General features: G+C 59.0%; 11 protein-coding genes across 11 annotated transcripts; 6 read left to right on the forward strand and 5 right to left on the reverse strand.

Annotated features, from left to right (window-relative positions):
* The first annotated feature begins 361 nt into the window (after positions 1-361).
* On the forward strand, positions 362-2,745 carry GGTG_04464 (endoprotease). The gene is made up of 5 exons (XM_009222261.1): positions 362-861; positions 963-1,498; positions 1,583-1,906; positions 2,020-2,056; positions 2,121-2,745. Exons 1-5 carry the CDS (start codon positions 539-541, stop codon positions 2,563-2,565), a joined length of 1,665 nt encoding a protein of 554 aa, XP_009220525.1. The 5' UTR covers positions 362-538; the 3' UTR covers positions 2,566-2,745.
* A 493-nt stretch (positions 2,746-3,238) lies between these two features.
* GGTG_04465 (hypothetical protein) lies at positions 3,239-5,256 on the reverse strand (the record flags this gene model as incomplete). Its single annotated transcript, XM_009222262.1, has 2 exons — positions 3,239-4,776; positions 4,845-5,256. 2 exons carry the CDS (start codon positions 5,254-5,256, stop codon positions 3,239-3,241), a joined length of 1,950 nt encoding a protein of 649 aa, XP_009220526.1.
* Positions 5,257-6,006: 750 nt separating this feature from the next.
* Positions 6,007-7,902, reverse strand: GGTG_04466 (hypothetical protein; the record flags this gene model as incomplete). The annotated part of the gene is made up of 1 exon (XM_009222263.1): positions 6,007-7,902. One exon carries the CDS (start codon positions 7,900-7,902, stop codon positions 6,007-6,009), a length of 1,896 nt encoding a protein of 631 aa, XP_009220527.1.
* Positions 7,903-8,361: 459 nt separating this feature from the next.
* On the reverse strand, positions 8,362-9,288 carry GGTG_04467 (hypothetical protein). Its single transcript, XM_009222264.1, has one exon. The coding sequence runs from the start codon at positions 9,237-9,239 to the stop codon at positions 8,706-8,708; it is 534 nt and encodes a 177-aa protein (XP_009220528.1). The 5' UTR covers positions 9,240-9,288; the 3' UTR covers positions 8,362-8,705.
* Positions 9,289-9,528: 240 nt separating this feature from the next.
* GGTG_04468 (acetylcholinesterase) lies at positions 9,529-11,846 on the reverse strand. Its single transcript, XM_009222265.1, has 3 exons — positions 11,141-11,846; positions 10,614-11,088; positions 9,529-10,556 (listed from the first exon to the last, which is right to left on the reverse strand). Exons 1-3 carry the CDS (start codon positions 11,650-11,652, stop codon positions 10,065-10,067), a joined length of 1,479 nt encoding a protein of 492 aa, XP_009220529.1. The 5' UTR covers positions 11,653-11,846; the 3' UTR covers positions 9,529-10,064.
* A 496-nt stretch (positions 11,847-12,342) lies between these two features.
* On the reverse strand, positions 12,343-13,095 carry GGTG_04469 (hypothetical protein; the record flags this gene model as incomplete). The annotated part of the gene is made up of 2 exons (XM_009222266.1): positions 12,343-12,631; positions 12,896-13,095. 2 exons carry the CDS (start codon positions 13,093-13,095, stop codon positions 12,343-12,345), a joined length of 489 nt encoding a protein of 162 aa, XP_009220530.1.
* Positions 13,096-13,173: 78 nt separating this feature from the next.
* On the forward strand, positions 13,174-15,135 carry GGTG_04470 (hypothetical protein; the record flags this gene model as incomplete). The annotated part of the gene is made up of 5 exons (XM_009222267.1): positions 13,174-13,320; positions 13,397-13,454; positions 13,531-13,784; positions 13,867-13,968; positions 14,032-15,135. Coding segments are annotated over 5 exons (705 nt in total), but the record flags the coding sequence as incomplete, so codon positions are not given.
* A 496-nt stretch (positions 15,136-15,631) lies between these two features.
* On the forward strand, positions 15,632-16,778 carry GGTG_04471 (hypothetical protein; the record flags this gene model as incomplete). The annotated part of the gene is made up of 4 exons (XM_009222268.1): positions 15,632-15,792; positions 15,924-16,265; positions 16,364-16,418; positions 16,491-16,778. 4 exons carry the CDS (start codon positions 15,632-15,634, stop codon positions 16,776-16,778), a joined length of 846 nt encoding a protein of 281 aa, XP_009220532.1.
* Positions 16,779-16,871: 93 nt separating this feature from the next.
* On the forward strand, positions 16,872-17,398 carry GGTG_04472 (hypothetical protein; the record flags this gene model as incomplete). Its single annotated transcript, XM_009222269.1, has 2 exons — positions 16,872-17,093; positions 17,240-17,398. 2 exons carry the CDS (start codon positions 16,872-16,874, stop codon positions 17,396-17,398), a joined length of 381 nt encoding a protein of 126 aa, XP_009220533.1.
* Positions 17,399-19,839: 2,441 nt separating this feature from the next.
* GGTG_04473 (hypothetical protein) lies at positions 19,840-23,088 on the forward strand. The gene is made up of 5 exons (XM_009222270.1): positions 19,840-20,477; positions 20,550-20,704; positions 20,767-20,839; positions 20,897-21,464; positions 21,533-23,088. The coding sequence occupies exons 1-5, from the start codon at positions 20,171-20,173 to the stop codon at positions 22,794-22,796; spliced, it is 2,367 nt and encodes a 788-aa protein (XP_009220534.1). The 5' UTR covers positions 19,840-20,170; the 3' UTR covers positions 22,797-23,088.
* A 1,098-nt stretch (positions 23,089-24,186) lies between these two features.
* On the forward strand, positions 24,187-25,910 carry GGTG_04474 (hypothetical protein). The gene is made up of 2 exons (XM_009222271.1): positions 24,187-24,871; positions 24,948-25,910. Exons 1-2 carry the CDS (start codon positions 24,233-24,235, stop codon positions 25,353-25,355), a joined length of 1,047 nt encoding a protein of 348 aa, XP_009220535.1. The 5' UTR covers positions 24,187-24,232; the 3' UTR covers positions 25,356-25,910.
* The last annotated feature ends 444 nt before the right edge of the window (positions 25,911-26,354 follow it).

Below are 26,354 nucleotides of genomic sequence, written 5' to 3' on the forward strand. Positions count from 1 at the left end.
AAGCAATCCCGCAAAGATGAACCAACGTCGGAATAGAGTGGCGAGATGGCGGGTGGCACTAGAAAAGCTTACACCTTACACCGTTATCCGCGCCCCATTTATTGCCTTTGCCCATGCATCGCAGGATGGGGTCCAGGAGGGGCTCGACGCCGCTCCGATGGCCGACCTGCCGCTTTCGGCAGTCGACTTGCCTGTTCCGGACTAGCCGATGTTACATTGGGTTGTCACCACATCCGGGCCGTTCGGATCCCCCAGCCAAGTGCGCCGAGCTCGACACTGCCGCCAACCCCCCCCCCCCCCCCCCCCCTATAGATGGCAGCCCACACCCGAAAGAACAGCCAGCCCATGTGCCTGGCGGGTAATTTAGCCGGGCCCATGTCGTTCTCTTGGGACTATAAAATCCCTCCAGGGGACCCGGCACCGCGCCGTTGTTCCTGGCGCCTTCTTTATGCCCCCTTGCTTCTCGGTCTGGAGCCTTGTCGTGCGTGTGCGCCGCGAGTGAGTTCGTTTCTGCTCGCTCTTCCCCCCATCCGCCACCATGAAAGTCTCCCTCGGCAACGCGGCGGCGGCGGCGGCGGCGCTGCTGCTCGCCACCACCGTCTCTGCCGTCTCCTTCCACCGCAGCGGCATGGAGATCGGCCCAATCGAGGACGAGGTCGAGCTGTTTTCCGCCTTGGCGACGAGCCGCGGCCGCGCGGACCCCATGAACGGCTGGGGCGAGTTCGACCAGCTCATCGACCACGCCAACCCGCAGCTGGGCACGTTCAAGCAGCGGTTCTGGTACGGCACCGAGTTCTGGAACGGGACAGGCTCGCCCATCATCGTGGTGAACCCAGGAGAACAGTCCGCAACAGGATTCAAGTACGAAGCTCCCTCCTTGCGATCTGCGTGTCCCATTGCCCATCAGTTTCCGAGCGTTGGGGAGGGTGTAATGCCTGAATTCTAACGTTCCTCGTGCTCAGCGTGACGTACACCACAAAAGGTCGTCTCGCTGGCCTGATGGCTGAGAAGATAGGGGCCGCCGTCGTCGTGGTCGAGCACCGCTACTGGGGCGAGAGCACGCCCTACAAGGTGCTCACGAGCGAGAATCTCAAGTACCTGGATCTGAAAAACTCAATCCAGGACATGGTGTACTTTGCCCACAACTTCAAGGCCCCCTTCGACCCCGCCGAGGGCGCCACGGCCCCGGGCCGCGTGCCCTGGCTCTACTCGGGCGGCTCCTACTCGGGCGCGCTGGCCGGGTGGATCGCGGCCAAGGCCCCTGGAACCTTTTGGGCCATCCACGGGTCCTCGGGCGTCGTCGAGGCCGTGGCCGACATGTGGACCATGTTTGTCCCCGTCCAGGAGGCGATGCCGCGCAACTGCAGCCGCGACGTGTCGGCCGCCATCGACTACATGGACGGCATCCTCATGTCCGGCAGCCAGGCCCAAAAGGACAAGCTCAAGGCCAAGTTCAAGCTTGACGGTCTTAGCGACGCCGACTTTGGTCAGGCCATTGGTACGGACCAGCTCACCCGTCATAGTGGTTAACCACGTATTTCTTTTTTTTTCGCATTTGGAACTTTACTGACTGGCTTTGCAGAGAACGGGCCATGGCTTTGGCAATCGACTCAGTTCTACTCGGCAAACAAGGATTTGGGCGGCCCCGGATTCAACAGTTTCCACCGCTTCTGCGACTACGTCGAGGGCGCCTGGCCCGGCTCGACGACCCCCGTGCCCGGGGAGAAGGGCGTGGGCTCGTGCAAGGCCGTCGAGGGGTACGCCAAGTGGTTCACCGAGCTCTGGCTGCCCGGCCAGTGCGAGTCGTCCGGCTATCCCGAGTGGCAGGGCCAGAACAACACGGCCTGCTACCAGAACCAGAACGCGTCCAACCCGCAGTACCACGACCTGAGATATAACAACCCAGGTAATCCGCCTTTTTTTCCTTTTGCTTTGTTTTCATTCCTTATTCCTTTTCCTTTTTCTTAAAAAAAAAACCCGCCAACGCGAGATATCACGCTAACGGTCATACTCACGCAGTCAATAGACAGTGGAACTGGATGTTGTGCAATGAGCCGTGAGTTTCATGCCCTGTCTGTCTCTCTTGTCCTCTCCTCTCTGACCACTAACAAAAAAAAAAGCTTCGGCTGGTGGCAAAACGGCGCCCCCAAGGACCGCCCCTCGATCGTCTCGCGTCTCGTCAACAACAAGTACTGGATGGACCAGTGCGAGCTCTGGTTCCCCGGCGGTGCCTACGGCTACGCCCTGGGACGGACCGAGGCCGACCTCAACGCCTGGACCGGCGGCTGGTCCGACCTTAACATCCCGCGCCTCATGTACGCCAACGGCCAGTACGACACGTGGCGCGAGGTCACCGTCAGCTCGTCCGTCCGCCCGGGAGGGCCCATGCAGAGCAAACCGAACGGCACCCAGGTCCGCGTCCTGCCCGGCGGCGTCCACTGCTCGGACCTCTACGGCCCTAACTGGGCCGCCAACGAGGGCGCGAGGAAGATCGCCGACGAACAAGTCGCGCAGATGGCCGAATGGGTCGGTGAGTTTTATGCCGAGAAGGGCCTGGCGAGGTAGGGGGCGGGCACGCAAAAGGTGGGTGTATATGCTGGAAAAGAAGATGTATATACGAGCCGTCACACACTGCTGGTGGGCGCGGCCTGCACCTCGAGGAGAAATACAAAAGAGACGTCCCATCACACCGAAGGGCGGGATGCCGCTTCGTCTCGTTCAGCGGCGGCCGCTGTCGCTTCTTCCCGACGCTGCACCACTGTTTGTGAATGTGATTTTGAGGTTGTGACGAGGACTGCCACATACCTCCTCTTCCTGGTCCCGGTCTTATTCCTGGTCATATTCCTAATCTAGTTCTTATTCCTGGTTTACTTTTATACTTGTGGACTATTAACACAGATGTGGCCGGCGGTAAACACCTTAACGGCAGGCACTCAAAGGGGATAGTCTTTGTCAACATGGCTGAGATATCGACACACACGTAGGGTAGTGTCGTGCCACCCTAGCCAACAACGTCGTGGCTACTGCTACCTGGATAGTACGACCTTGCCTAATCTTTCTAGGCACTCCCACATGCTGCACAGAAAGCTGGTCTATTTACGCGAAACCCAGACAGTAATTCACAGCTTGTCCAACAGTTGACATAAGCTTCCTCTCCATCCGCAGCACTCCTACACCTATCAGGTTTTCCTTGCCGTGGCGTTTACGACACACCTCCCCTCCTCGAATCAATAAGCCCCTAACCCTCAATGGCCGACGGCCCCTCGTCCAAGTCCCGCTTGTGGCCGCCGCTCCGGATCCAGTTGGCGAAGGCGAGCGCAAAGTGCGCGCAGATCTTGGTGTGCGGCGACGGCAGCGACTCGATGGAGAAGTACGTCGCGGAATACCATCTGTTGATCTCGTTCACAAACAGCTTGGCCTCGTCCTCGCCCTCACCCTCTCCCTCGCCTCCAGGCAGCGACCGCGGCGCGCGGACGCCCACGTCGACGCGGCAGCCGACCTCGAGCGAGTCGAACGCGGCGCCGCCTTTGTGCCGGAGCGCCTCGAACACCTCGAGCGCAAAGGTCACGACGGCCCCGTGCGTCGTGCCGCGCGCCGCGAACGGGTCCTTGCCGTCCATGCCCGCCAGCTCGCCGCCGGGCCCGGCCGGGTCGTCGCTGCTGCTCCCGCCCAGGTCCGGGCGCGTCACGAGCATGTTGTCGCCGCACTCGCGGTTGTCGCGCCGCGTGGCCGTCACGATCCAGTGCACCACGTATCCGCGCCGGCCCCGCAGCCCATCCGGGTCGGGCTTCGTGGCCACGAAGACGCGGAACTCGCCGTGCTGCAGCGACGGCACCAGCTCCTGGTGGAACCAGCGCGTCTGCAGCCTGGCGCCGCGCGGCACGATGTGGTCCTCGACCGTAAACTTGAGCTTCTTGGCGGGGGCGCCGTCGCCGCCATCATCGCCATCATCGCCATCGTCGTCGTCGTCGTCATCGCCGTCATAGTCAAGGCCGTCGTCGCCCGAGCTTGCGGCTACCTGCCGCGAGGGCCTTCTGCGTCCCTGGGCAGGGGCGCGGGCGGAGGCGGAGGCGCGGGCGGGGACCTGGGGGCGGGCGCGGGTGCGGGCCTCCGGCAGCGGCATGCATGTGAGGGGCGACTCGCGCGTGTGCTTGATGCCGACGTGCAGGTTCGCGTCGCTCCACGTGCGCTTGTAGACGGTGCGGCCGCTGCCGATGAGGGGGCAGCGCGGGATCCCGTCGTTGAAGACATAGTGGACGCCGAAGCAGGTCTGCGGCCGCCAGTGGCCGCCCTCGGCGGCGACCGCGTCGAGCGCGACCATGTCGTCGATCTTGCCGTTCTCGCTCATCATCTCCGTCTCGCACGGGTACAGCCGCAGGCCCGGCAGTTTTCCCCGGGGCAGTGCCTTCCACGGGGCCGGCGTGCTCTCGACGTCGGGCGTCCCCGTGTACATGATCACGAGTATGGTCTCCTGCTGCTGCCCGTCGGGGGCTGACCTGTGCTCCCGCGCCAGCTCGTCCAGGATCTCGTTCTTGTAGGCCCTGATCTCGACCTCGAACTCGACTTTACCCTGCTGCGAGAGCTCTTTGACGTGGAGTGCTGTCGCGAGTGACTGATGCATTGCGTGCCCGGCGTCTCCCTGGACCCCTTCCTCGTCCTCTATCAATTTCTTCTTCACGCTCTGGTCAGACACCTCATCAAGCTGTCTAGTCCAAGGTCTGGGGCAAATGGGTTCATGGGCTGCGCGATACGGGATAGCCAAATAATAGCTATTGCCTAAGTGCAGGGTGGGTTAGTGCTTGATAAAAACTATACGACCAAGGTAGAGGTTAACTAGCGGATACCTTGAAGAAAGTCCTGGTCAGGGTGGTCGGTCTTGATGAGGAAGATCACCCGGAGGTCGGTCTTGACGTCTTCTTCGTCACCCTCTGCCGGTTCATCACTTCGGTCTAGCTCATCTCTATCCTCAGGAGGATCGTCTTCCGGCCCCTCATCCTCGCCACCGGTCTCTTCTCCCTCTCCAGTGGCCGACCCTTCAGCTCCGCCAGAGCCAGGCATGTCGGCGCTGCCACTACCACCGGTCGAGCCGCTAGATTCGCCCGCTTGCTCCCGCGCTAGGTTTGCTGTCTTGCTTCTGGTACGCCGAAAATTCTCGCGGTTCTTGGATGAGTGCACCGCCGCGAGAATAGACGCATCGCAGTGGAGTTGGCTGGAGACTGGGCGACCCCATTCGATAGGCAGCTGAAACAGGGGCATCTTGGGGGCAAGATGGAGATGCCAGTCTGTTGCAAGAGAATTGGGAATTATGCAAGCGATCAAAAGCTGTTGGAGTCCATGAAATATTCGGAAGACAGGACTCCAGGGGCTGTGAGAATGGCAGGGTGGCAGTCACCAAGTTTATATCAACAGTTTCTGAACTGGCACTTCCGTTTCCTTCTAGCTCTTTTTTCGATTCTGATTCCATCTTTTCTGGGTTGGACAAACTTGCCATTTCACTGCCCGTCGTCACCGGGGAGAGGCGGAACCATTGTCCCACTGGGGATGCCATGGCAAACACGAACGCATCGGTTAGAAAGTTCATTGTCCGTTGAGAGAAAGCGGAAGACAGCAGTTCTACGCTGTTGGCAGATCAAAGGGGGCACTACCCAAACCGGATATTAGGAGTTGTTGCGAGAAGAGTGAAGGTATGTATTTAAAGAGGCAGAAAGCTGGGAAGAAGAGAGACAAAGGGCAGGAAAACTTCAAAGGGAAAGAGAAACAGAAAATAGAAACAGGAAAAGATAGGATTTAGGCAGCAAAGCGATATGAGGGAAAAATGGGAACGTAAGAAGGTAATCAATGGGAATCTCATGGACGATCATGGCTCAACAGAGACACGTGGGATTCAGGAAAGCTCTTTTGCGGCTATTCATAAAGTTAAACGTAACGCAGAGTCAAGGACAAGCCAAAGATAGAACGAAGAGGCGTCAGCGGGCCAACCTATTTCTCCACCAACAATGCATCTACTCAATGACGGCCTGTTTTGGAATCGCCGACACCAGGCTTCGGCCCACCGTCGTCCACGTAGGCAGGCGGCAAGTCGGAGGCCTGTCCGGAGCCGCCGGCCTGGGGAGGCGGCGGTGCTGAATGTGTGGTATCAAACTGGGAGTAGCTTGGAGGTGGAGGGGCATTTGCCTGCGAGTTGCCGGCCGCCTCCCTCGCAGCCTCGTCTTGCTTCCACTGCACCATGGCGGGGCCGACATTGGGCGGAGGGCCAGGGGGCGGCGGGGGAAATGAGCTGCCGCCAGCCTGTTGCGCCGCCGCCGCAGTTTCCTTGGCCGCCTCCTCGGCCTTCCAGTTGGCCATGGCTGGGGCCACGTTGGGCGGCGGCCCGGGTGGAGGCGGCGGGAACGCGCCGCCACCCGGCATTATGCTGGCGCCCTGTGGGGCAGAGGTTGGGGCCGTCCAGGTAGACTGGGGCGCGCCGACCTTCGAGTCGCCAACCGGCGCGGCAGGGGGTGGCGCAGCGGCAGAGTTGTCGCCACCAAGCCGCACGTTGCTCATCAGAGTTGTGGGCGGGTCCAGAGGAGTGTTGGGGTCACTTCCGGCGCGGTAGCCCTCAGCAGAGCGGACGGCTTCAAGGAGTATATGAGCATGCTTCTGCCACGGATGCGTCCCCGCAGCAGCGGCAGGCTCAGCGGCATCCTTGCTCAGAATCTGTGCAACAGTGATGCCCTCCTGGTTGTAGAAGCGCGCGTTCCCGTCCTTTCGCTCCGAAAGAACAGTGCCATCGACCTGGATGCCACCGTAAAGGCCCCTTGAGCGCACGTACGATACCACGGCTGAGCCAGGGAATGGCGAGCGAGATCTCTGTTTGCCATCGCCAGCGGCCGAGGCAGGGGGCTGCCCGAGTTTCGAGTCTGCAACAGCAGCGGGCTTGTCTCCAGCGACTGGGTGGGATCCGTCGACCGCCTCGCCCTCCTTTCCCTTGCCCTTGCCTTTGGCGGTGGCATCAGACGCGGCAAAGTCAAGATTCCCGCCAGCTCCCCATTTTCCAGCCGCGAGCGAGACGCCACCGCCGCCAAGGGTGATGGATCCGGTACGAGTAAAGCTGTCTAGAGTCTCGCGGTTGTTGAAGATAACGACGCAGTCGAAAATGTCGGCACCGGCGGCCGCACCCACACCCCCGATTCTCACGTGGATCCCAACAGGGGCAGACCAGCCGCCGTTGGGAAGGCGCGAGATGAGCACGCCAGAGCCGATGGAGCCCGTGACGAAATATGCGGCGCGGGCGTTGGTGAAGATGGCAAGGCCCACAGCACGAGAGAAGGCCTTGGTGGGTATGTGCACTAGAGTACTGCTCTTGCGCTTCTTGTCGGCCTTGGGGTCGGGCGACGTTCTTCCGCTCGAGGTGGGTCTGCCGTTGGGAGGGACATCGAGGGTGTGGGGAGGGGCTTCAGCGGCGGTTTCGGGGTCGAGACCTTCCTTGCAAAATGCCTTGAGAGTCCGCGCAGCCTTCTCGCATTCCACATCAAGACTGTCGGGCAGGAAGCCCTCGGAGCCCATCTTGTTCGCCAGTTGATTAATGCCTCCAGTGAGCTTCTGGCTGAAGGACGACAGAGAGAACTTGGACTTTGTTGCCGCAGGGGCGGCCGCGGCCGGACCGGTAGTCGTGCCCGTTGTTCCAGTCACAGGGTGGCCATGGCCGGGACGTGTTGGCATCGGGGGAGGGGCCTCATCGTCGGTGGCATTGTAGATGTCGCTGTCTGCCCTGCTAGGGGGCGCGGCAAACGCCGGGGCGGCGGGGTTGTAGGCAGGTATCTGGTTGGGGGCTGGCTTGCCCTGGCTATCTGCGGGAGGGCCTCCGGGAGCAGGAGGAGGATAGTTGCCGGAGCTGGGCTTGCCGCTGTTGGCGCCGCTCATCGTTGGTGGGAGAGACATTGCGCTATTTGGCGGCCTGGGGTTTTGGGAAGGGTGAATGTGGGGTAGTGTGGTTGAGGGAGATGGGCGAGGTACAAGAGGACAGAGATCGGGAAAGTTGAGTGTTTTTATTGCGCGAGGTGTTGATCTAGTACAGTCAACAGGACGCGCGGCAGTTGCCGGGAATGGAAGTTAGGTGTGCAAAGATCGTCGTCGCTTCGACGATGATGGTGATGGTTGAGTCGAGGCAAATCAAGGGTCCCGTCCGGGCATCGTCCAGGGTTGACATCATCATGGTGGCGGAGCCAAGCGAGACCATCTGATTGGCGCCTGCGGGCAGTTGGAGATTTCCCCGCCAAATTCCCTCGCGTCGCCACAGCAAGTGATTGCGTAGTGAATATGCTGCGCCACATGCCACTTGCGTGGCTGATAGCAGGCGCCAGGCGTACAGGCTGGCACGTAGTAAAGGATTCAATCAAGTTGGTCTCGAATTAACTTCTTTGAAGACCAGCTGCATGCAGGCTTTGCAGCTGCTGGTCAATGAATTTAAAATGCGGAAGAGACACAGACTCCACACTGCAAGTGCTCCTTTCAGGCAGCCTCTAGGAACAACTACAGCACGAACTAGAGGTCCCTATCCTTGTCCAATACATCCATGTCCCACGCCCGGGCTTCTAATGCTGCGCTAGCGCCATCCGAAAAAGGAAATAAACAATGCCACCAAATATGCTTGTCGAACCAAAAATGCCTGGAAAGTAAAAAGGAAAGAAAACGAGAATATAGAAAAGCCGGGGTCGGTTCCAGCGCTACTGGCAAGTAATTTTCCCAACCTCAACCTTCTTGCCGCCGGCGAGGCTGACAAGCTTGTCGTTCCCGAACTTGGGCCCCACCGCCTTCCCCTGCTTGTCAAAGGCCTGGCAGCGGACGGCGGCGGGCTTGGCGATGTTCTGGGTGGTCGCGATGGTGGCGGCGATGACGCGGAGCGGCCGCTGGGCGTTGTTGAACTCGAGGGTGCCGGGCACGTTGATCTTGGTGTTGGAGGTGAAGGTGTCATTGTCGATCTCGAACTGCAGGATGGCGCTGCCCTTGGCCTGGCGCGACTCGACCGGCGTGGGAGCGGCCGCGGCCAGGGCGGCGAAGATGGCAGCGAGGGCGGCGGTGTACTTCATGTTGGCGGTTGTGGTGCTGTATGGGAACAGGAGTCTCGAGAGGGTTGGGCGGGCTGAACTTGTTTTGTTGGTTGGATTGATGCCTGTGTTTGTTCTGACTGTGTTGGGCTGATGGAGTGAGGGTATCCTATCCAGAAAGTAGGTCGTCGACGGCAAGCGTTTTATACACATCTGAACCTCTCCACCTAAATATCATCATATTCCGGATTTGGGAAGTTTGCGCATTCAACACAACAGAGCCCCCAAATCATCACCAACGCAGCACCGCAGCTTACATGCTGACAGCTCCGCCTGGTAGGCCGCGGCCACAGATCCGCCCTACAAAGCGGTTTTCCGGCATCTTCGGACCAAGGCCTTCCGGCGGTTGCGGTCGATGTGGCTGTGGTATCCCATGGCCCCCATGAGAATGCCCGGCCCAGCGCGGCAAGTCAAGTGCCGACAGGCGCCAGCTGCACTTTTGCGGGGCTGGGTTGCCGCGCCACACGCCAGGATTCTGCCATCATCATTGCGAGGCCACATAGGCGAGGGCAGCAGGTCTAGATTTAGCGCGCCTAGGGCTGACGATAGGGCGCACATAAGCGCGAGCAGAACGGGCGCGCCCCACCGGACCGAAATAGTGATATTTGTGGCAGCACTAACACAAATGGGTTCAATGGGGGCGGGGGCTTTTTGTCAACAAAAGTATGCCAAGAAAGGGAACAGAGGATCAGGAGCCGGCGGAGTAACGGAAAGATCAGAAAATGATAGCGAAGAGAATGTCCGAGACCAGAAACGAAAGAGGAGAGAACAAGAGCAGGGAGAGAAAACAAAAGTTCAAATGTGTCGTAGATTCCGGTTGGGTTGGTTGGTCTTGTTGTTTCGCCAACGCCACGTCATGCGGCGACCTGCCTTGCATGCCGATATAGAGCGGGCAATACATACTGGGGAATTTAATTCCATTTTCTCTTCGCTGCATACGTTTGGAGGCCGAAATGTTCTCACATGCTCCTACTTACTCTACCAGGCCGCAGTGCTGTTCTTGCATTGAACTTGCCACGCCTCCCATGAATATTTCCGTACTAACTGGCCATCACCGCCGAGCTCGACGCCGGTCTGGACCGTGCCCAGCGGGCCGGGCGGGGTCGGCTCCCAGCCCTTGCCCATCAGGCCCGCCGCCGGGTCTTCGATGAAGGCGAGGAAGAGGTCCTGCATGGCGTCGCTGAGCTCGTGCTCGAACTGGGTCGACTGCGTGCGCGCGATGTTGTGAGTCCCAAAGATCAGGGGCAGCTCCGCCGAGTGGAACGCGCCATGGCCGCGCGGCATCACGTTCGTGTTGTTGGCGCTGTAAAGATATCGGAAGGTCGCGAGGCCGGCGCCGCCGCGCAGGCTGGTCTCGAAGTGCGCCGGGCAGCCGAAGATGCTGTCCCCGGGCACGGTCGTGTTGTCCGGAGGCGGGCCGGCGTTGCCGAAAAAGTTCCACTCGTCGCGCGTCGTTCCGGTAATGGCGGGCTGCGAGGTTGTCAGTCAAATGCAAGACATGCAAGCGGCAGGTGGAGGAGTTCTTACACCCTTGGCAACTTGTCCAGTCAGTGTCCGCTCCGCATAATCAGAAAACACGGTAGTCTCGTCCACAACGACCCTGAACTGGAGCTGGTTTTCGTCTCTGTATTTCTGCAGGTCTTTCCATTCCACGTTCCTCAGGCAGTCCAATTCGCCCTCCTTGGCGCACCCAAAGCCGGCTGCGAGGCTGGAAAACGCCGTGTGGGTGGGATCGGAGGCCGAAATGGGCATGAACGGAGAGCCCGAATTTTTTATGAATCCGATGGCCACGGGATCCTCGTGGTAGGCGTATTGGTAGTACGAGACAGAGGCAGCACCGGCGCTTTGGCCCCAGAGGACGATGCGCTTTGGGTCACCGCCGAATGCAGCGATGTTGTCTCTCACCCACTCGATGGCTAGTCGCTGGTCCAGGAGCCCGAGATTCTGCTCCTTGGGGTCGAGACCCGCTGCGTTGGGGAAACCAAACAGTCCCAATCGATAGCTGGAACAAAGTCAGCATCAGCTCTCCAAACCGGCCCAGGGGCTCGACGTACTTGATGCCAACCACAATGTGCTTCTCGCGCCGCCCCACCCAGTTCAAGGGTATCTGGTATGCGATGTCGCCGCCGCCCTCTGTCAGGCCACCGCCGTGCAGCCACACGACGACCGGAAGGGACAAGTTGCCCGGAGCACTTTTTGGCGCCCACACGTTCAGGTACAGGCAGTCCTCGCTGGCGCTGCCGGGCCGGATGAGGAACTCGTCCAGCCAGGCGCCCGTCGGGCTTGGCGGGTCGGTCTGGGCACAGGTCGGGCCCTGCGCGAGCGCGTCTAGCGTTCCGTTGAATGACTTCTTCGCAAGTGCGGGTAGCCACCGGCGTGCGCCCACGGGGGGCTCGGCGAACGGGATCCCCAGGAACTGGACGACGCCGGGCGCTGTGGACGGGTCGGTGAAGCCGTTGATGACGCCATTCTTGGTCTCGACGGCCGTGCCACCGCTCGGCAGAGCGTGGCACTGCCCCGCGAGGGCGGCGACGGATGCAAGAGCTCGGAACGTCTGGAACTTCATGGTCGATGGTGCCCGTGGTCCAACCGTTGCGCCACGATGATGCCGTGGGCATGGAGGCTATCCGACATCGTCCAACCTTTAAATACCGCGCAAGAGACGGCGCCCCACACGCTCACGAACCCCTTTGCCAAGCTCGAGTATTGAGGAGACGGCAGCCATTGCGGGGAAACAATTGAACCGTCCCTAAATTCATCGACGACGGCGAGGGAAAGTTGAAGCGGTCTGAATGCGCTTTTAGCGGGTCTGGTCCAATCAGGCAGATTCTCCCACATTCCGCGCAGAACAGACCACTTCAGCTTTTGGCGATCATCATTTTGTCACGGCCGCCTACCGAGTCAAGACGAGCATGGATATTCTATCGCGAGTGTTTGGGACGTCAAGTATTACCGAGCGCAAGGCTGCCAGAGGTGAGGGTCGGTAGATGATTCCCCTCTGCAAAGTACGAATCGGTGGTTTAGTGCTTTGCCCGGTTTGCTCACGCCCATGACAACACACTGCACTGGCGGCGCTTCCTTCGCCCGCGTTCTCACCGTGTCGTAGATCAACTTGGCCTCGTCGGCGCTGCCTTTGGGGGCCAGCCCAGGCGATGATCTCATGTTCTGGATAGGTGCGATCAGGATACGATCACTCGGTCTGCCCTCGGTCGCGGGGGAGCTGCCCGATGCGGCGCCGGTGGTAGCGGCAGCATCATCAATATACGAGCTCATGCGCAGGCTTTCCCACTCCCCGCCCGAGGGCGGGCATCAGGTAGTCGATCTGCCCCATGTACGACATCCAGGACCAGGAAGTCACCTTGACCTCGGAGACTGGGACCATCTGATTCGGCGAGCCGTCCGCATTATCGCCCTCCTTGCGGACACAAAGACGGCTGCACCTCAGGAGCCCGCGCCCGCCGTCGGTAATGCCCAGGCCGCCGCCGCGAGCCCCCAGGGCCGGAGAAGCCGGCTTTCCAGCCCCTGCACTGCCACGGGCGATCTGTCTGGTAGGACAAGTGAAGGCCGCTGTATTTCTTGTACAGCTCCTGGAAGTTGGCGATCTTGGCGCCTCGTTTGACGTCGAGGACGATCCTTGGGAAGTTCGGGTCACCCAAGAACGACGCCTTCGTGCTGGAACGTCTTCATAATGCGACTCGATCAGATGGAGTCCTGCTCCTCTCGTGGGCGCATCTTGGGACCACTTACTTTCAATCTTGCTCATCGTCTCGCACGAGATTCCAGTGCCACACTCAGAGTGTATCTACTACTTGGTGAAGAAGATGGTCCGGCGGTCCAGGGCTCGCTCCTGGTACACCCAGCCCCTGGTGTTCAGGCGCCCCTGAAGCACATCCTTGTCGAAGTTGTCGAAGTTGCGGCAGATGTAGAGCGGCTCCTGGCCATCACCGTCGCCGCTTACTGTGACGTAGGCTCTTTCTTTCGACCGCGGAGCCAGGAATCCCGATGCCATCCCGGTGGCGCGGCTGGCTGCGAGAACACAGTGCGCGCCACTGAAGACCGACTCCATGTGCTTCGCCTCGACGTCAAAGTCACCTTTCCCGTCCTGCTATCCTGGGTGATGCATAGGGAGTCGATACACAAAAACGGGATGCCGAGCGTCCGTGTCGTCTTCACCATACGCCTCTGTCAATCTCCCACCACGTCGTTGCTCTCACTTACGAGCACTGATAAGATGGCAAGTTACGGCATGCATTTCAAAATCGCTCCAGGCCTCGAACGGCGTTACTGACCGCACGAATTCGCTAGTCCAGGCTGAGCAGGGCCAAACGCTGCTGCGGAATCTCGAGCAGTCCGAAGCCAGAAACACAGGTACGCGCTGCATCAATTCCTATTTGAACTACGGAATTAAACATAGGGACCTTTGCTAACAGTTCCCGACCTTTAGCCGATTGCAACGAATGGCTCGGACAGCTGCACGCGCTCACCAAAAGCACGGTTGGTCGGGAACTGGCCGCTTCTCTCACGAGCGCTGACCTGGCAGTTATCGCACGCTTCGGGTTCGGTTGCGGCTGCGATCCCACCAGTGGCCAGATTTCTGCCTTACGATGTTTGAACAATGTTTTGGTGCTCCATACCCCGATAGAGCAAATGTTCGTGGACGCGTGCCTGCCCGAAAAGGCCATCGAGCTTTTGAACAAGGTTAGCCAACGCAAGCATTTCCAGCCCGAGGTTCCCCCTTTTCCCAACGTAACTAATGCCTTTTTACCATGATAACTGCCAGGGCCCGGACCTTGGGGAACTTGCAGCTAGACTGCTGCTCCGCGTCTCTCAGCATTTAAAACCTCATCTAGCAAACCATCATCTCACCGACGCGGTCAATGGGGTATGTTACGCCCTGACCACACAATCATATTCAATCGCTAATTTACTGTTTTGCGGGGCGTAGCTCGTTGTGTGGAAGCGGCTGCGAAGCAGCAGCTGGATGCATCCCACCTTACTCATCTCTCCCTCCTGTCGGTCCTTACGGCCCGGTATGATGCTTATGCCTGCCGCTTCCTCTGCTCGCTGGACGGACTATTCTAGATGCTGAGCTGGTCGAATGTCCGCCCCGAAGGCCCGCTGGAGCAGCCCATCGCTCAGCTGATCGATTGTCTCGCCACCCTGTTGCCTTCGTTGAGTGAAACCATGGGTGTGCAGCCGCCAACGTCGTTTCACGCGGATAAGCTAGCAAACATCCTGGGATGTGCTATCCGGGCTTATCGGACGCAAGCCGATTTCGAGACTCGGATTACGCCGCTTGTGTCGCTTATGTACCATGTTTCCAAATGGAAACTTGCAACAAGTGACAAGCAACAGATGCAATCGCGACTGTTGGCTACAAACCAAGACCGGCAACAGCCTTTGGGCAGGGGAGATTCGCTGCCCCACCTGGTGGTGGCAACCACTACCGAAGCGGCAACGGCCCTAAAATCCGTCCTAGCAAGCCTGTTGTTTGAACTGTCGGATGGCATCCCGGACCAGCTTGTCCACAATGTCGGATTTGGCTGCGCGGCTGGCCTGCTACAATGTTTAGGCCTACCGCTTACCGCGCCCATGCCTGACGTCCAAAGGCAAACGGTAGCGACAGACCCCATCACTGGCCAGCAACAAAGTATGGAGATTGGGGTGCAAGAGGGGCTTCCGGAGATGACGCGAGAGGAGGAGCGAGAAGCCGACCGGCTTTTCACCTTGTTTGAGAGGTTCGTTGCCCTGGTCGTTGTCCGCCCCGGCAATATATTAACGCTTCCTCAAACCTCCTTGTCATATTCATTTTTACTATGTATCTCTTTTTCCCTCTGCAGGCTTCGGGAGAATGGAGTAATCAGCGTTGAAAATCCAGTGGTCGAGGCGGCAAGGGCGGGTCGGATCCAGGAGCTATCTGATTCCGACAGTGACTGCTCATAAGCATGCCCGGGAGATAGGTACGCACGGGGAATCTGGGCTCCCGACTATAACTCGTTATGGGCGGCTTCAAAAACATATTTGTTGCGGCATTGGGATCCAAGTCGGCGGGTGTTGCGACCGGGCTCCCCTAACCAAGGAGGGGCCAGGAAGAGGACACCTCCAGGCCTCTCGCTAGAAGAGAATAGACGAGCCATGTGACATGGTTATCTAATCAGGTGCGATCTGTGATCTGTGATCCGTCGCTACAGATCACAGACCGCGGGTCACGGACAGGAAGGGTCTGTGATTTATACCGCAGGACAGACAAATCACAGATCCCAAGAAAAGTATCACCAGCAGACTCGTGTATAAATGGAGGATTTCCTATTGTCCTAGGTACCCTTGAAAGATGCACTGCCATTAGTTAATCTAAGGTAGCTTCCAAGTATCCCTTGGAGCAAGCATCCAGGCCTGCACCCAAGATCCCAATATTCCCCTTGTCTAAACAGCGCTACTGCCCAGCTACACCTCCCTGGGGTGCCCTACCTTAGGAGCAGAAGGCTTGTTTGCAACATTTTAGCTGATCCTATTCAGTACCCACCGAGGGCACCCGAACGGTAGCAATGGCCGAGACTTCCAGGAAGGCCGAGGCTAAGCCGTCTCGGATCATCCGGATTGGTGACCGAGAGTTTGACTTCGACAGAAAGGCTCAGGACGATGCCGCGGCATTTCGAAACGTACCCAAGACCTCTATCAAGACTTACAAGTTCCCAGCTCCTCAGCCGTAAGGAGGGCAGGAGGGCAAGCCCAGCCCTTTCCTGACCGAATACAAGGAATACCTCGCCTTCTACCAGAACGACTTCGTCACCGAGGAACAGAAAATCAACTATGCCGCCACCCGACTGGACGGCAAAGTCAAGAAGGAGTGGTCCAACCCATGTGGGCCGACTTCCTAGAGGGGTACGACAAGTCGGAAGAGGGCATCAAGATCGTGTTTGCAGACTTCAGCAAGTTTGGTGAGAGACTGGTCGACGTCTTTAGCCAGGTAGACGAGGTACGGGTAGACGAGAGAGAGCTGCTTCAGCTGAAGCAGCGAGGCACCGCGTCAACCTACGTCGCCGAGTACCTACGACTGGTCACTAAAGTCGAAAAAGCTTATGTCTGTCGCGAACTCTCGGAAGCCACCTTCCGCGAGACGATACTCGCCTTCTTAGGAAAACGCGGATACATACCACCAGGTGATGAGTCCGACAAGGAGTAGGTAATCAATCCGCTGATCCAAGCATTCTTACTGCAATAAGTCATCAAGCGCAAGAACTTAGGATGGGTCAAGGTGCCCGGATGCCCCGAGATAGTGCTCCGCCGGATTACTTCAACTACATGGAGGAAAGGAACCGGAAGGATGGGCCGGTACGCCGGCTGCAGCGGGAATCGTACTCCTAGAAGGTTCATTACATGCCTCACTTTGAGAAGTTTCTCCAGCGGATCAAGTGGCTGATATGCGACCCTCCTGGGCTCGAGTCGATCACTGGCTGGAGATTCCGGAGATTCACTGCCGATTCGGTTCTGACCTTCTGCGGAGTCCTAGCCGCTAACAACCGCCATTCGGAATCAACCATGCTCCTAGAGTTCGTCCTTACCCAGGGTGTTTGCGATGAACCAACCAGACTAGGGAGCAATCGACGCACGGCGGAGGCGGCCAGTGTCGTGAGGCAGCTGGAGGACCTGAAGACGGCTAAGGAAAAGGAGCAGGAGAAGGACAGGAAGTAGGAGCTGCGTGTATTGGAGGAGACTGCTTTCCTTTGCTTCCTGGAGGCACTTGTGACAAATCGGAGGGCGAGTATTATCGAGGCCAAACGGGCGATGGAAGGGCTCGTCTTAGTGGTCGAAAACATACCCGGCGAGGACGAACTCCTCGGGGAGACCAACAGAAAGCTGGCCGAATTGGACAGCCACATCCCGCTCTGGAAGTGTCTACACGAGGCGGCGACCATCTACTCCGACGTCCTGCGCAGCATGAAGGACAGGTTCATGGGCCCCCCGAAGCACCCATTAATCGCCAGGGCCGAGCCGGACTTCGTCGCGGTGAGGCTGCGGCAGGGGGGCGCAGCGCGAGGCTCGTGACATCCTGGAGCCCCTGTTCGAGTGCTCGATGGAGAGATGGGGGCGAGGGGGACGGCCTCATGGGGAAGGTCGCGTAAGCTCTGCGGACGGCGCTGACGCAGCTGCAGGACGTGGATGCGGTGGCGGGTCCCGAGCGCCGATTCGTGGAAAAGGAGCTGGATCCGACTAAAGGGGCTGTTAGGTTTCTGGAAGACGACGAGGCCAGCGCTGACACGCCGTGGCCGCCCGAGTGGGAGGACGAGAAGCCACCAACGCCTCCACCCTGACTCCTGGTTGTGGCTCTCGTGTGCTTACCGCTCTTTAAACTACTTGGGTATCTGTCAAAAGGACCGGAAAGTTGGAAGTTTAATAGAGATGTTTCGATTGGTGTCATCCGAACTGCATATTCTCATTTGCCCACCCCGCCAGAGAATGACAGCCTCTGTGTATTACGCGTCCATGGGCCTCACCGGCTACCCCCGGGGGGTTTCTTCCATGATCCCTCCCACCCGTAGGACGCCAACGCGGAGGCGGCCTACCCACCCCGATATGGAAAAGCCGCCGAGGGCGAGCCCCCCTCCCCCCCTAGGCAGATGGATGAAAACCTTACCTACATATCACCCTTCAGCAAACCCACCTCATCGCCGACCGAAGTGACCTCGGGTAGGGGGCCTGTATAAATTTGCACCTGGCGCTGAGATCCACCAGGTGCGCAAGTCGGTCCAGACGTGTGTCTAGACGCATGTCTCTCGTGGACGCACGCAGCGACCCACGCGTCCGCCGGAAGAATTCGAAAGCGCGGAGTGGGGATAACATGTGTTGCTCGATAGCCAGCACACCTTCCGTCCGCTGCCTCGTGTCACGGCGGGCATGAGCACCGCAAAGTTCGTGGACCAGGCTATGCCCTTTGAACCAGGTTGTTGGGAAAGGGGGTGACTAGTGAGGAAGGTCAAAAGTTCATCCGTCGTCACATTGCAAGGAACTATCCCATGTTGTTTTGCTTGTTCTCATTAGAAAACCCGAAAAATGTGCGGGGAAGTTATCCCTGTGTGATTTGTAATTGCGAGCCATCGTTTTGCTAGCCCTCCGTAGCCTATCCGCAATCCAGCGCCAGCGACATCCTCCCCGCCTTGGCAACGGCAGTAGCAACGGTATTTAACAAACGGGTGGCGGCCGGCGAGATGGCCTGCGTCTACCCGGGCCGAAAAATTGCGGGCTGGGGCGAGAGAACCACGTGTTGGTCTGCCACCCTCCCCAATTTCTAGCCCTTCTCGGGCCGCCCCACGCATTCCGCGCCAGTGGTGTGTGTGGTCATATGTTTTTGGCCTCGCCTAATTGGAACTGCCGCCTTGGTCGCTCCCAATTGCGCTTGCCTTTTTGGGGCTGTCCTTTGCGCTCGTCTGCGCTCATGTTACCTAGAAGATCCAGGAACCCATCAGTTCGATGGGGATCTGCGTTTCTGACAGGAGCGCCGTTGTATTTTTACGCTTCTGTCCAACCTTCCTCGTCTTTTCCGCTTTTGGGTAATTGGTTGTTTGTTTACTGCTGGGATGTAATTGATGGCATTGCGCTCGGCGAAGCCGGAAACAATCAATTTTACGGGATCAACAACCGCGAAACGCCCCTTTGGGGAGCCAAGACTGCCCCACTCTTCCAACCAGGTTTTTTCTTTCCAGGCATAAGAGGCATCTGAGGCGTGGATTACATGACTTACACATCAGAACGGTCGCGTGGACTTCTTTTTGGACAGGGGAGACCACATACTAGCCTCGAAACCTCGTACCAACGACAAGCATTATAGGCTGGACCAGGCCTCGCGAACGTCAGCAGTAAAAGTACAGGTTGTGCACAGTCAGTGACAGGGCATGGATGACAAGCACGACACCACTCCAAATGGCGCACAAAGAGTTTGGCTGGGCGATGAGGGCAGGGGTCCACCAGGGTCCACTCCGACTCCTGGTCTGTGGATCGGTGACGTTTTGTGTGCCGAAAAGACTAAATCCGATTGAATCGGATTGACAGGACCCGCCAGATATAACCTTTTGCAGGCGATATCGACGCGCGCCAATTGCGCGCTGGGCAATGTAACCCCCTGGCAGGAGGGGAGGGGCCCACCAGAGCCGAGCGAAGTGCCGCTCGCCATCTCCAATTCCCCGGAAATGAGGCGGCGGAGTCCAGGCGCTCGGTTGTGGGCGCCATCCCAGGCACTACCGAAAGACACACACCTTCCTGGACAGCACGGGGAGGAGCATTGATTGGCATGGGGGTTCACGGCTGGCGGGTAACATTGGGCCGCTCGATTTGATGGTCACGTTTCCTTGGGCTGACTGTATGGGCAAATGAAAGGGGTCGAGGGGAAGCGACGAATGCGACGACGACCATTACATACCAACAGGCACGAGGCGAAGCGGGAAAATCACACCTGCCTTTAACGTCCAAATTCTGCCCCTGGCTAGGATGCACGATCTGAGTGCGAAAAAGTTTTTTTTTGGTTTTTTTTTTTGGGTGGGCAAACAAGAAGCAAAACAGATACCAAGGCGGTGATCTCACCCACCGCCTCTAGAGCACACCCCGCTGCGACGCTGACCAGGGATGATGGTTCGATTTTAGGAAAATGTGCCAGGGCCAATCCGCTTGTGGGAGGAGACCAGCTGGGCACCCGGGCCACCGTACCCCTGTGCCTCAGTGGCGCCTAGCCCTCCCAGGCCTGGTGGATGTCTCGAGGAGCTTGTCATCAACATTGGAAGCTCCCCAGTTGATCAACAGACACCGCCAAGGCCCAGGCCCCAGTCCACCGCTCGCTCGTAATCTTGAAGCCTTATGCATGGGCGAGGCGGGGCCAGGTCACGTTTGGCTCTCAAAATAGAATGTCCGCACTTGAATGTCTGTCCCTGATCGGCCAGCTATAAGAGAGAGCGCGCCAGGCTGTGTCTGTTGGGATGGGGATTCTCTGTTCCTCAAGCGCTCGCCTGCCATCCCCTGCTTGGTCAGTTTTGTGCAGCAAATTACAGTCCTTTTCGGTCCTTTCACTTGCCCAGCAAAGGCTCACGTCCTAGAGAATGCGCTCCCCCAGCTTCGCCACCATGCTGGCCGGCTGTCTGTTGACAGCCGCGCCCCTCGCCCAGGCCAGCCCCTCGTGCCCCTTCTCGCAGCAGCAAGCGCGCGAGGTTCCCAAGAGCGGCAGCCCTGCCGCCGCAACGCCCTTTGGCCGCTGCCCACAGAACAGCAACATGGCCGGCGGCGGCACCCGCAGCACCGACTGGTGGCCGTGCCAGCTGAGGCTCGACGTCCTGCGCCAGTTCGCGCCCCAGACGAACCCCCTGGGTGACGACTTTGACTACACAGAAGCCTTCAAGTCCCTCGATTGTGAGTACCTGTCTGCTTTTTCTTTCCTCTCCCGGAACGCCTTTGGGGCATGTATCCTAACACACGCTGCAGACAATGCGCTCAAGAAGGACCTTACGGAGCTCATGACCAAGTCCCAGGAATGGTGGCCCGCCGACTTTGGCCACTATGGCGGTCTGTTTATTCGGATGGCTTGGCATAGCGCTGGCACATATCGCGCTATGGATGGTCGTGGCGGTGGCGGAATGGTGAGCTTAGCCGCACTTTTCAGCCCCCCTCCGTCGGGGCATCAGCTAACGTGCGCTTGTAGGGTCAACAACGGTTTGCTCCGCTGAACAGCTGGCCCGACAACGAAAACCTCGACAAGGCTCGCATGTTGATTTGTATGTGAAGAATTCCCCCTCTACACACCCCAGTTGCATCCAGCTAACCCTCAATAGGGCCCATAAAGCAAAAGTATGGCAACGCCATCTCGTGGTCCGATCTCATGCTCCTCGCCGGCAACGTCGCGCTCGAGTCCATGGGCTTCAAGACCCTGGGCTTCGGCGCCGGCCGGGCCGACACCTTCCAGTCGGACGAGGGCATCTACTGGGGCGCCGAGACCACCTTCGTGCCCAAGGGTAACGACGTGCGCTACAACGGCAGCGTCGACGCCCGCGGGCGCGCCGCGAACCTCGAGAAGCCCCTGGCCGCCACCCACATGGGCCTCATCTACGTGAACCCCGAGGGCCCCGACGGGAACTCCAAGCCCGAGGACTCGGCCCTCGACATCCGCACCGCCTTTGCGCGCATGGGCATGAACGACGAGGAGACCGTGGCCCTCATCGCCGGCGGCCACGCCTTCGGCAAGGCCCACGGCGCCGTGCCGGGGGGGGACAACATTGGCCCCGAGCCCGAGGCCAACGACATGGGCATGGGCCTCGGCTGGATCAACAAGGTCAACAAAGGAAACGGCCCCGATACGAGGACTAGCGGCCTCGAGGTCGTGTGGACCAAGACTCCTACCAAGTAAGCACAAACCCACGCAAAGCCTGTCCGGATCTTTGATCTGTACTAACCACTTCTCGATTCTTCAGGTGGAGCAATGGTTTCCTCGAGAGCCTGTACGGCAACCAGTGGCAGCTCGTCACCGGCCCCGGCGGCGCCAAGCACTGGGAGGCTGTCAACGGCACCGTCGACTACCCCGACCCGTTCGACAAGACCAAGTTCCGCAAGGCCACCATGCTTACTAGCGACCTGGCCCTGATCCGGGACCCGGCCTACGCCAAAATCACCAAGCGCTGGCTCGACAACCCCCAGGAGCTGAACGTTGCCTTCGCCAAGGCCTGGTTCAAGCTCCTCCACCGCGACATGGGCCCCCGCTCCCGCTACCTCGGCCCCGAGGTGCCCAAGGAGGAATTTCTCTGGCAGGATCCCGTCCCTGCCGTCAACCCCTACGGCATTAGCGACGCCGACGTCGTCTCGCTCAAGCAGCTGGTCCTGGCCGCGCCCGGCCTGACCGTGTCGAACCTCGTCTCGACCGCCTGGGCCTCCGCCTCGACCTTCCGCCACTCGGACAAGCGCGGCGGCGCCAACGGCGCCCGCATCGCGCTGCAGCCCCAGCGCACCTGGGCCGTCAACAACCCCAAGGAGCTCGACACCGTCCTCAATGCCCTCAAGGCCGTCCAGACCGACTTCAACAGCAAGGGTGGCAAGCAGGTCTCCCTCGCTGATCTTATCGTCCTTGGCGGTTCGGCTGCTGTCGAGAGGGCCGCGCACGAGGCCGGCCTGCCCAACATTTCCGTCCCCTTCTCCGCCGGCCGCACCGACGCGACCCAGCAGCAGACCGACGTCGAGTCCTTCCGCTTGATGGAGCCCGTCGCCGACGGCTTCCGCAACTTCGGCCGCGGCAACTCGCGCTCCCTCACCGAGGAGATCCTCGTCGACCGCGCCTCGCAGCTAGCCCTGACCCCGCCGCAGCTGACGGCCCTCGTCGGCGGCCTGCGCGTCCTGGGCACCAACTCTGACGGCTCCAAGACGGGCGTCCTGACGGCGCAGCCCGGCAAGCTGACCAACGACTACTTCGTCAACCTGTTGGACATCAACACCGTCTGGAAGCCCGCTAGCGCCGGCGACAAGGAGGTCTGGAAGGGCACCGACCGCGCTAGCGGCGCCGAGAAGTTCACCGCCACCCGCGCCGACCTCGTCTTCGGCTCGCACGCCGAGCTGAGGGCCATCACCGAGGTCTATGCCCAGAAGGACTCGGGCGAGCGCTTCGTCCGCGACTTCGTCAAGGCCTGGGTCAAGGTCATGAACGCGGACCGCTTCGACCTCGGATCCAAATTTGCGAGCAAGAAGTAATGAATGGGTCTAAAAGACCACTGGTGATTCTTCTTTTCTTTTCTTCCCGGGTCGTACCCGGCTATTACCATTTTAACTAGGCGGATTTTAGACAGACGGTTTGGCAGTACCTTTATCTCTTTTGTACTTATTTACATGAATGATTACTACGGACATGCAATCCAAGTTTATTACATCAACAATCTTTGAGAAATGCTTCCATTTTGTCTTACCATAATGCCCAATTGATTACGTAGAGGTGGTGTGGCCATAGACAAACACTGCAGTGTGCAACAACTGCTTCTGTACCTGTTGCCAAGTAATGGCATTTGGCAACAACATTGCTGGCGAGCTGTCTTGGCCTAGATTAACGACTTGCCCGGAGCTAACGGTACGGCTTACCGCGGCGTTGACGACATCCAAGCCTGCCTCGCCAAAGTTAACATGTAATCTACATCTCTAATTTCCCCTTTGGATTGCACTCGTATGAAACCATCAGAATTAACTGCCCATCTGTGTAGTTGGTGTGACGAAAGCCGTGCCTCTGTTACAACACCCGTTGAAAGGGCCAGGTGAAAAGGTCCCTGTAAACAACTCCCCAAGTCCGCTCCGTGTGCAGTCCACACGACAGCTCCAGCTTCGCCCACTGTCACGACTCGTAAAACTTGTCAGGCGGGGTCGGCCACACCGGTCACGCCAGGGAATGGAAACCCCTCCCTCGCATCTGACGGCTATGTCTGATCGTCACCGACTCGAGTCACGGCCAGGCACCTGTCTTTTGACAGTGGAGAGCCCGTCCGAGCCCCATCTCGGCCGACTCGCCCGGTGATTGTGCCCAGGGTCGGCGACGGCCTGGGTGGAACGGTTCCGTGTCAGTCCTCGCGCGCGGTCCCGCTCGCGTCAAGCACAGGCATCGACATGGTTATCGACATGGTTGTCGACATGGACATGGGGCATGGGAGTGGCGTAAGGGACCCGCGCGGTGGTGGAAGGGCCCGTCCCTAACCGGGATAACCTTTTAAGCCTTCACCAGGGGTCACCCCCGTTTTTTTTTCCGGCATAATTTCCGTCGTATTCGCCCGTGCTTGCGTATTTCGTTTCCTATGTGATGTTGTACTTCCTCTCCCCTGCCTGCATGAATCTAGACCTTTGTATGGAGAAGACCCCCATATCACTTCGGTTCAAACCGTGGCCGTCCAAGCGGGCTTCCATTCGGCCCCAGAGGGCGTCGAGAAGTGCCCCATATCTAAAGCTTGGGTTCCTTCTAAAGCTTGGGCTCCTTCTAAAGGCCTGCTGCACCTTGCAACAACTTTTAGGGCTTGGGGCCGGCTCCGCAATGCTGCGCGGGAGTCCACTGCCCCCGCATGGCGGGAGGTGGTCGATGCCAAGTGTTTCCCAAATTTGTGCAGCTTTCCTCAATTCCAAACACCTTTGCCGCCTGCGACAACATACCCGCGATGCCCGAGTTTGACACTGATACTGCCGCCAGCGCCCTCGATGCCGACCATTTTTTGCATTTCCAGCTCGCTATCGGCAATGTCCTTGTAACGGCCGTGGCGCAAAATGCATACGCTCAAATATTTGACGGGCTGCCGACGATCCAGACGTGGGAGGCATTCCTGCCGCCCATGAGGTCACACCCCATATACGAACTCAACCACAGCGTAATTTGCGAAGCCGCCCTGGGGAAGATTAGGGAGTTCGGACGCACGTTCGACGCCGGTCGCCAGCTGCAGTTCCGGCGCCAGCTCCTGCGCGCGTTCAACGCCGCCAAGGTTGGAAGCCCCGAGTTCGACTTGCGTCTCGTCGAAATGACGGCCGTCGCCTGCCATTCCATTGCCGTCCGTTTGTTCCAGACGGACGACGGCGTCCACAAGCGCAAGGTGCACAGGGACTGGCTCGCGTCCGAGATGCAAATCCAGGTGCTGAGCCAGCGATTTTATTCGGTCCCCCTGCCGGAGACCCCGTTCAGCCACCGCAGCTATACAGCCGTTGAGCAGTATCCCGACGGCGAAGCGGACATGGTTGGGTATTGGGCAGAATGCATGATTTTCGGCGGCGTCGTGGTTTTTGATCGGGGCAAGTCCGACAGCGAAGTAAGGCCCTCGCCCTCCGTTTGCTCGTGCTTGTGTATGCCGCGTCCAGGTGCTAACCCGCCCCTCAAATCCGCAGTGCAACGCTGTTTATTTCCACGACGGCCGTCGCCAGGGACCATTCACACTATACCCGCCGACTGACGACCAATTACGCGCCCTTTTAGCCTTCCTCAAATCGCCTCTGGAGCAGGACCCGCTGCCCATTCTGGCCTCGGATCTCAATCGGTACAGGTGGGACCCCTTTTATGCCATGAGGGACCACCACATCTTCCGCGACCGCTACGAGAGGTATAATACGGAAGGCCACAGGAGCACATGGAGGTGGGGCTCCACGCACTGGCCCGAACTGGCCGACCAGCAGCTTCTCATGAGGGCGGCTTTGCTGCGCGCCAGCGGCATGCCCGCTCCGGACGAGGGCAGGCTCAGGGCGGCAAAGGATGGGCTGAAAAAGATCACGCCGACGTCGCCCGTGTGGCACGACTAGCAGGGGCGGACCCATGGGGGACAGTATGGAGTAGATAGGCGACTTATAGAGGCTTCCCTCAGTAGGCACATTGGGGTCGCCAGCGGAGGGACAGGCCACCAGTAGCAATACACGCCTGCCTGGGCAGGTAAGGTAGGTGTAAAATTGGAGTTGTATAGCCAACTCGGGATTTGAGCTGTTAGCTAATGTTGAAACTCGCGGCGCTCAGCGGAAGGGCTGTCGGCCTGGTCACTAAGCGGGACACTGCTCTCGAACGATGCACGCTCTCCGCCGGGCGTGGCGGAGTAGTCGCTTGCATTCCGCTTCTGGAAGAGAAATAGGGTCGTCGAGACATGGCGCCGTGGTTCTCATCCCATATCACTTCGGGTTGGACCGTGGCCGTCCAAGTGGGCTTCCATGCGGCCCCATATCCAAAAGGGTTGGGCTCCTTCCTCTCTTGTTTCTTCTAAACTGTTTCATAAACCCATAATTCGGACGCGAGCAAGCAGCCCTCACCCGTTCAAAAAAAAAAAAAAAAAAAGACGGCAAAAACATACAACACCGAGGATTCCCCAGTGGTCACCCACCTGAGTACTAGTTCGGCCCTTACATGTTTTGGTTTGTAGAAGTTTTGGGTGAAAATGGGATCCCAGGGCCTCCAGAAACGGAGGGTTTCGCCTCCAAAAACGGATGCCTCTGCTCCCCTTTGCTTTTAGCCAAGCGTTCCCCTACCGTCCAACGGCCGTCTGCTGCGCCCCACCCTACACACCCATATGCATTATTGAAATGAGAAATGCACATCTCCTGGTGCTTCTGCTCCTTTGGTTGGCAATGGCGGCTTGCAAGCCTCGGCCCGCACGATTGCATTTCGCAGCGGGACTGGGGAGTGGACAAAGCTTTCAACGGTGAGCCAGCGCTTTGCGGAGCAGGGACGGTTGCTGCGCCTTGGAGCCTGGCTGGTCGACGTCGAAATACCCCGTTGCTCTAACGGTGTCCATGTCGGGCTCCGCGAGGACCCAG

Source organism: Gaeumannomyces tritici, assembly GCF_000145635.1.
Source record: "Gaeumannomyces tritici R3-111a-1 unplaced genomic scaffold supercont2.2, whole genome shotgun sequence".
Taxonomy (NCBI): domain Eukaryota; kingdom Fungi; phylum Ascomycota; class Sordariomycetes; order Magnaporthales; family Magnaporthaceae; genus Gaeumannomyces; species Gaeumannomyces tritici.

Coding starts and splice junctions, on each gene's coding strand:
- GGTG_04467 (XM_009222264.1), bottom strand. CDS start 9,239: ATGTGTATAAAACGCTTGCCGTCGACGACCTACTTTCTGGATAGGATA.
- GGTG_04468 (XM_009222265.1), bottom strand. CDS start 11,652: ATGAAGTTCCAGACGTTCCGAGCTCTTGCATCCGTCGCCGCCCTCGCG. Junction 11,089..11,140: donor CACATTGTGGTTGGCATCAA/GTACGTCGAGCC, acceptor ACTTTGTTCCAG/CTATCGATTGGGACTGTTTG. Junction 10,557..10,613: donor CTGGACAAGTTGCCAAGGGT/GTAAGAACTCCT, acceptor ACAACCTCGCAG/CCCGCCATTACCGGAACGAC.
- GGTG_04464 (XM_009222261.1), top strand. CDS start 539: ATGAAAGTCTCCCTCGGCAACGCGGCGGCGGCGGCGGCGGCGCTGCTG. Junction 1,499..1,582: donor CGACTTTGGTCAGGCCATTG/GTACGGACCAGC, acceptor CTGGCTTTGCAG/AGAACGGGCCATGGCTTTGG. Junction 1,907..2,019: donor CCTGAGATATAACAACCCAG/GTAATCCGCCTT, acceptor ATACTCACGCAG/TCAATAGACAGTGGAACTGG.
- GGTG_04473 (XM_009222270.1), top strand. CDS start 20,171: ATGCGCTCCCCCAGCTTCGCCACCATGCTGGCCGGCTGTCTGTTGACA. Junction 20,478..20,549: donor AGCCTTCAAGTCCCTCGATT/GTGAGTACCTGT, acceptor CACACGCTGCAG/ACAATGCGCTCAAGAAGGAC. Junction 20,840..20,896: donor CAAGGCTCGCATGTTGATTT/GTATGTGAAGAA, acceptor AACCCTCAATAG/GGCCCATAAAGCAAAAGTAT.
- GGTG_04474 (XM_009222271.1), top strand. CDS start 24,233: ATGCCCGAGTTTGACACTGATACTGCCGCCAGCGCCCTCGATGCCGAC. Junction 24,872..24,947: donor GGGGCAAGTCCGACAGCGAA/GTAAGGCCCTCG, acceptor TCAAATCCGCAG/TGCAACGCTGTTTATTTCCA.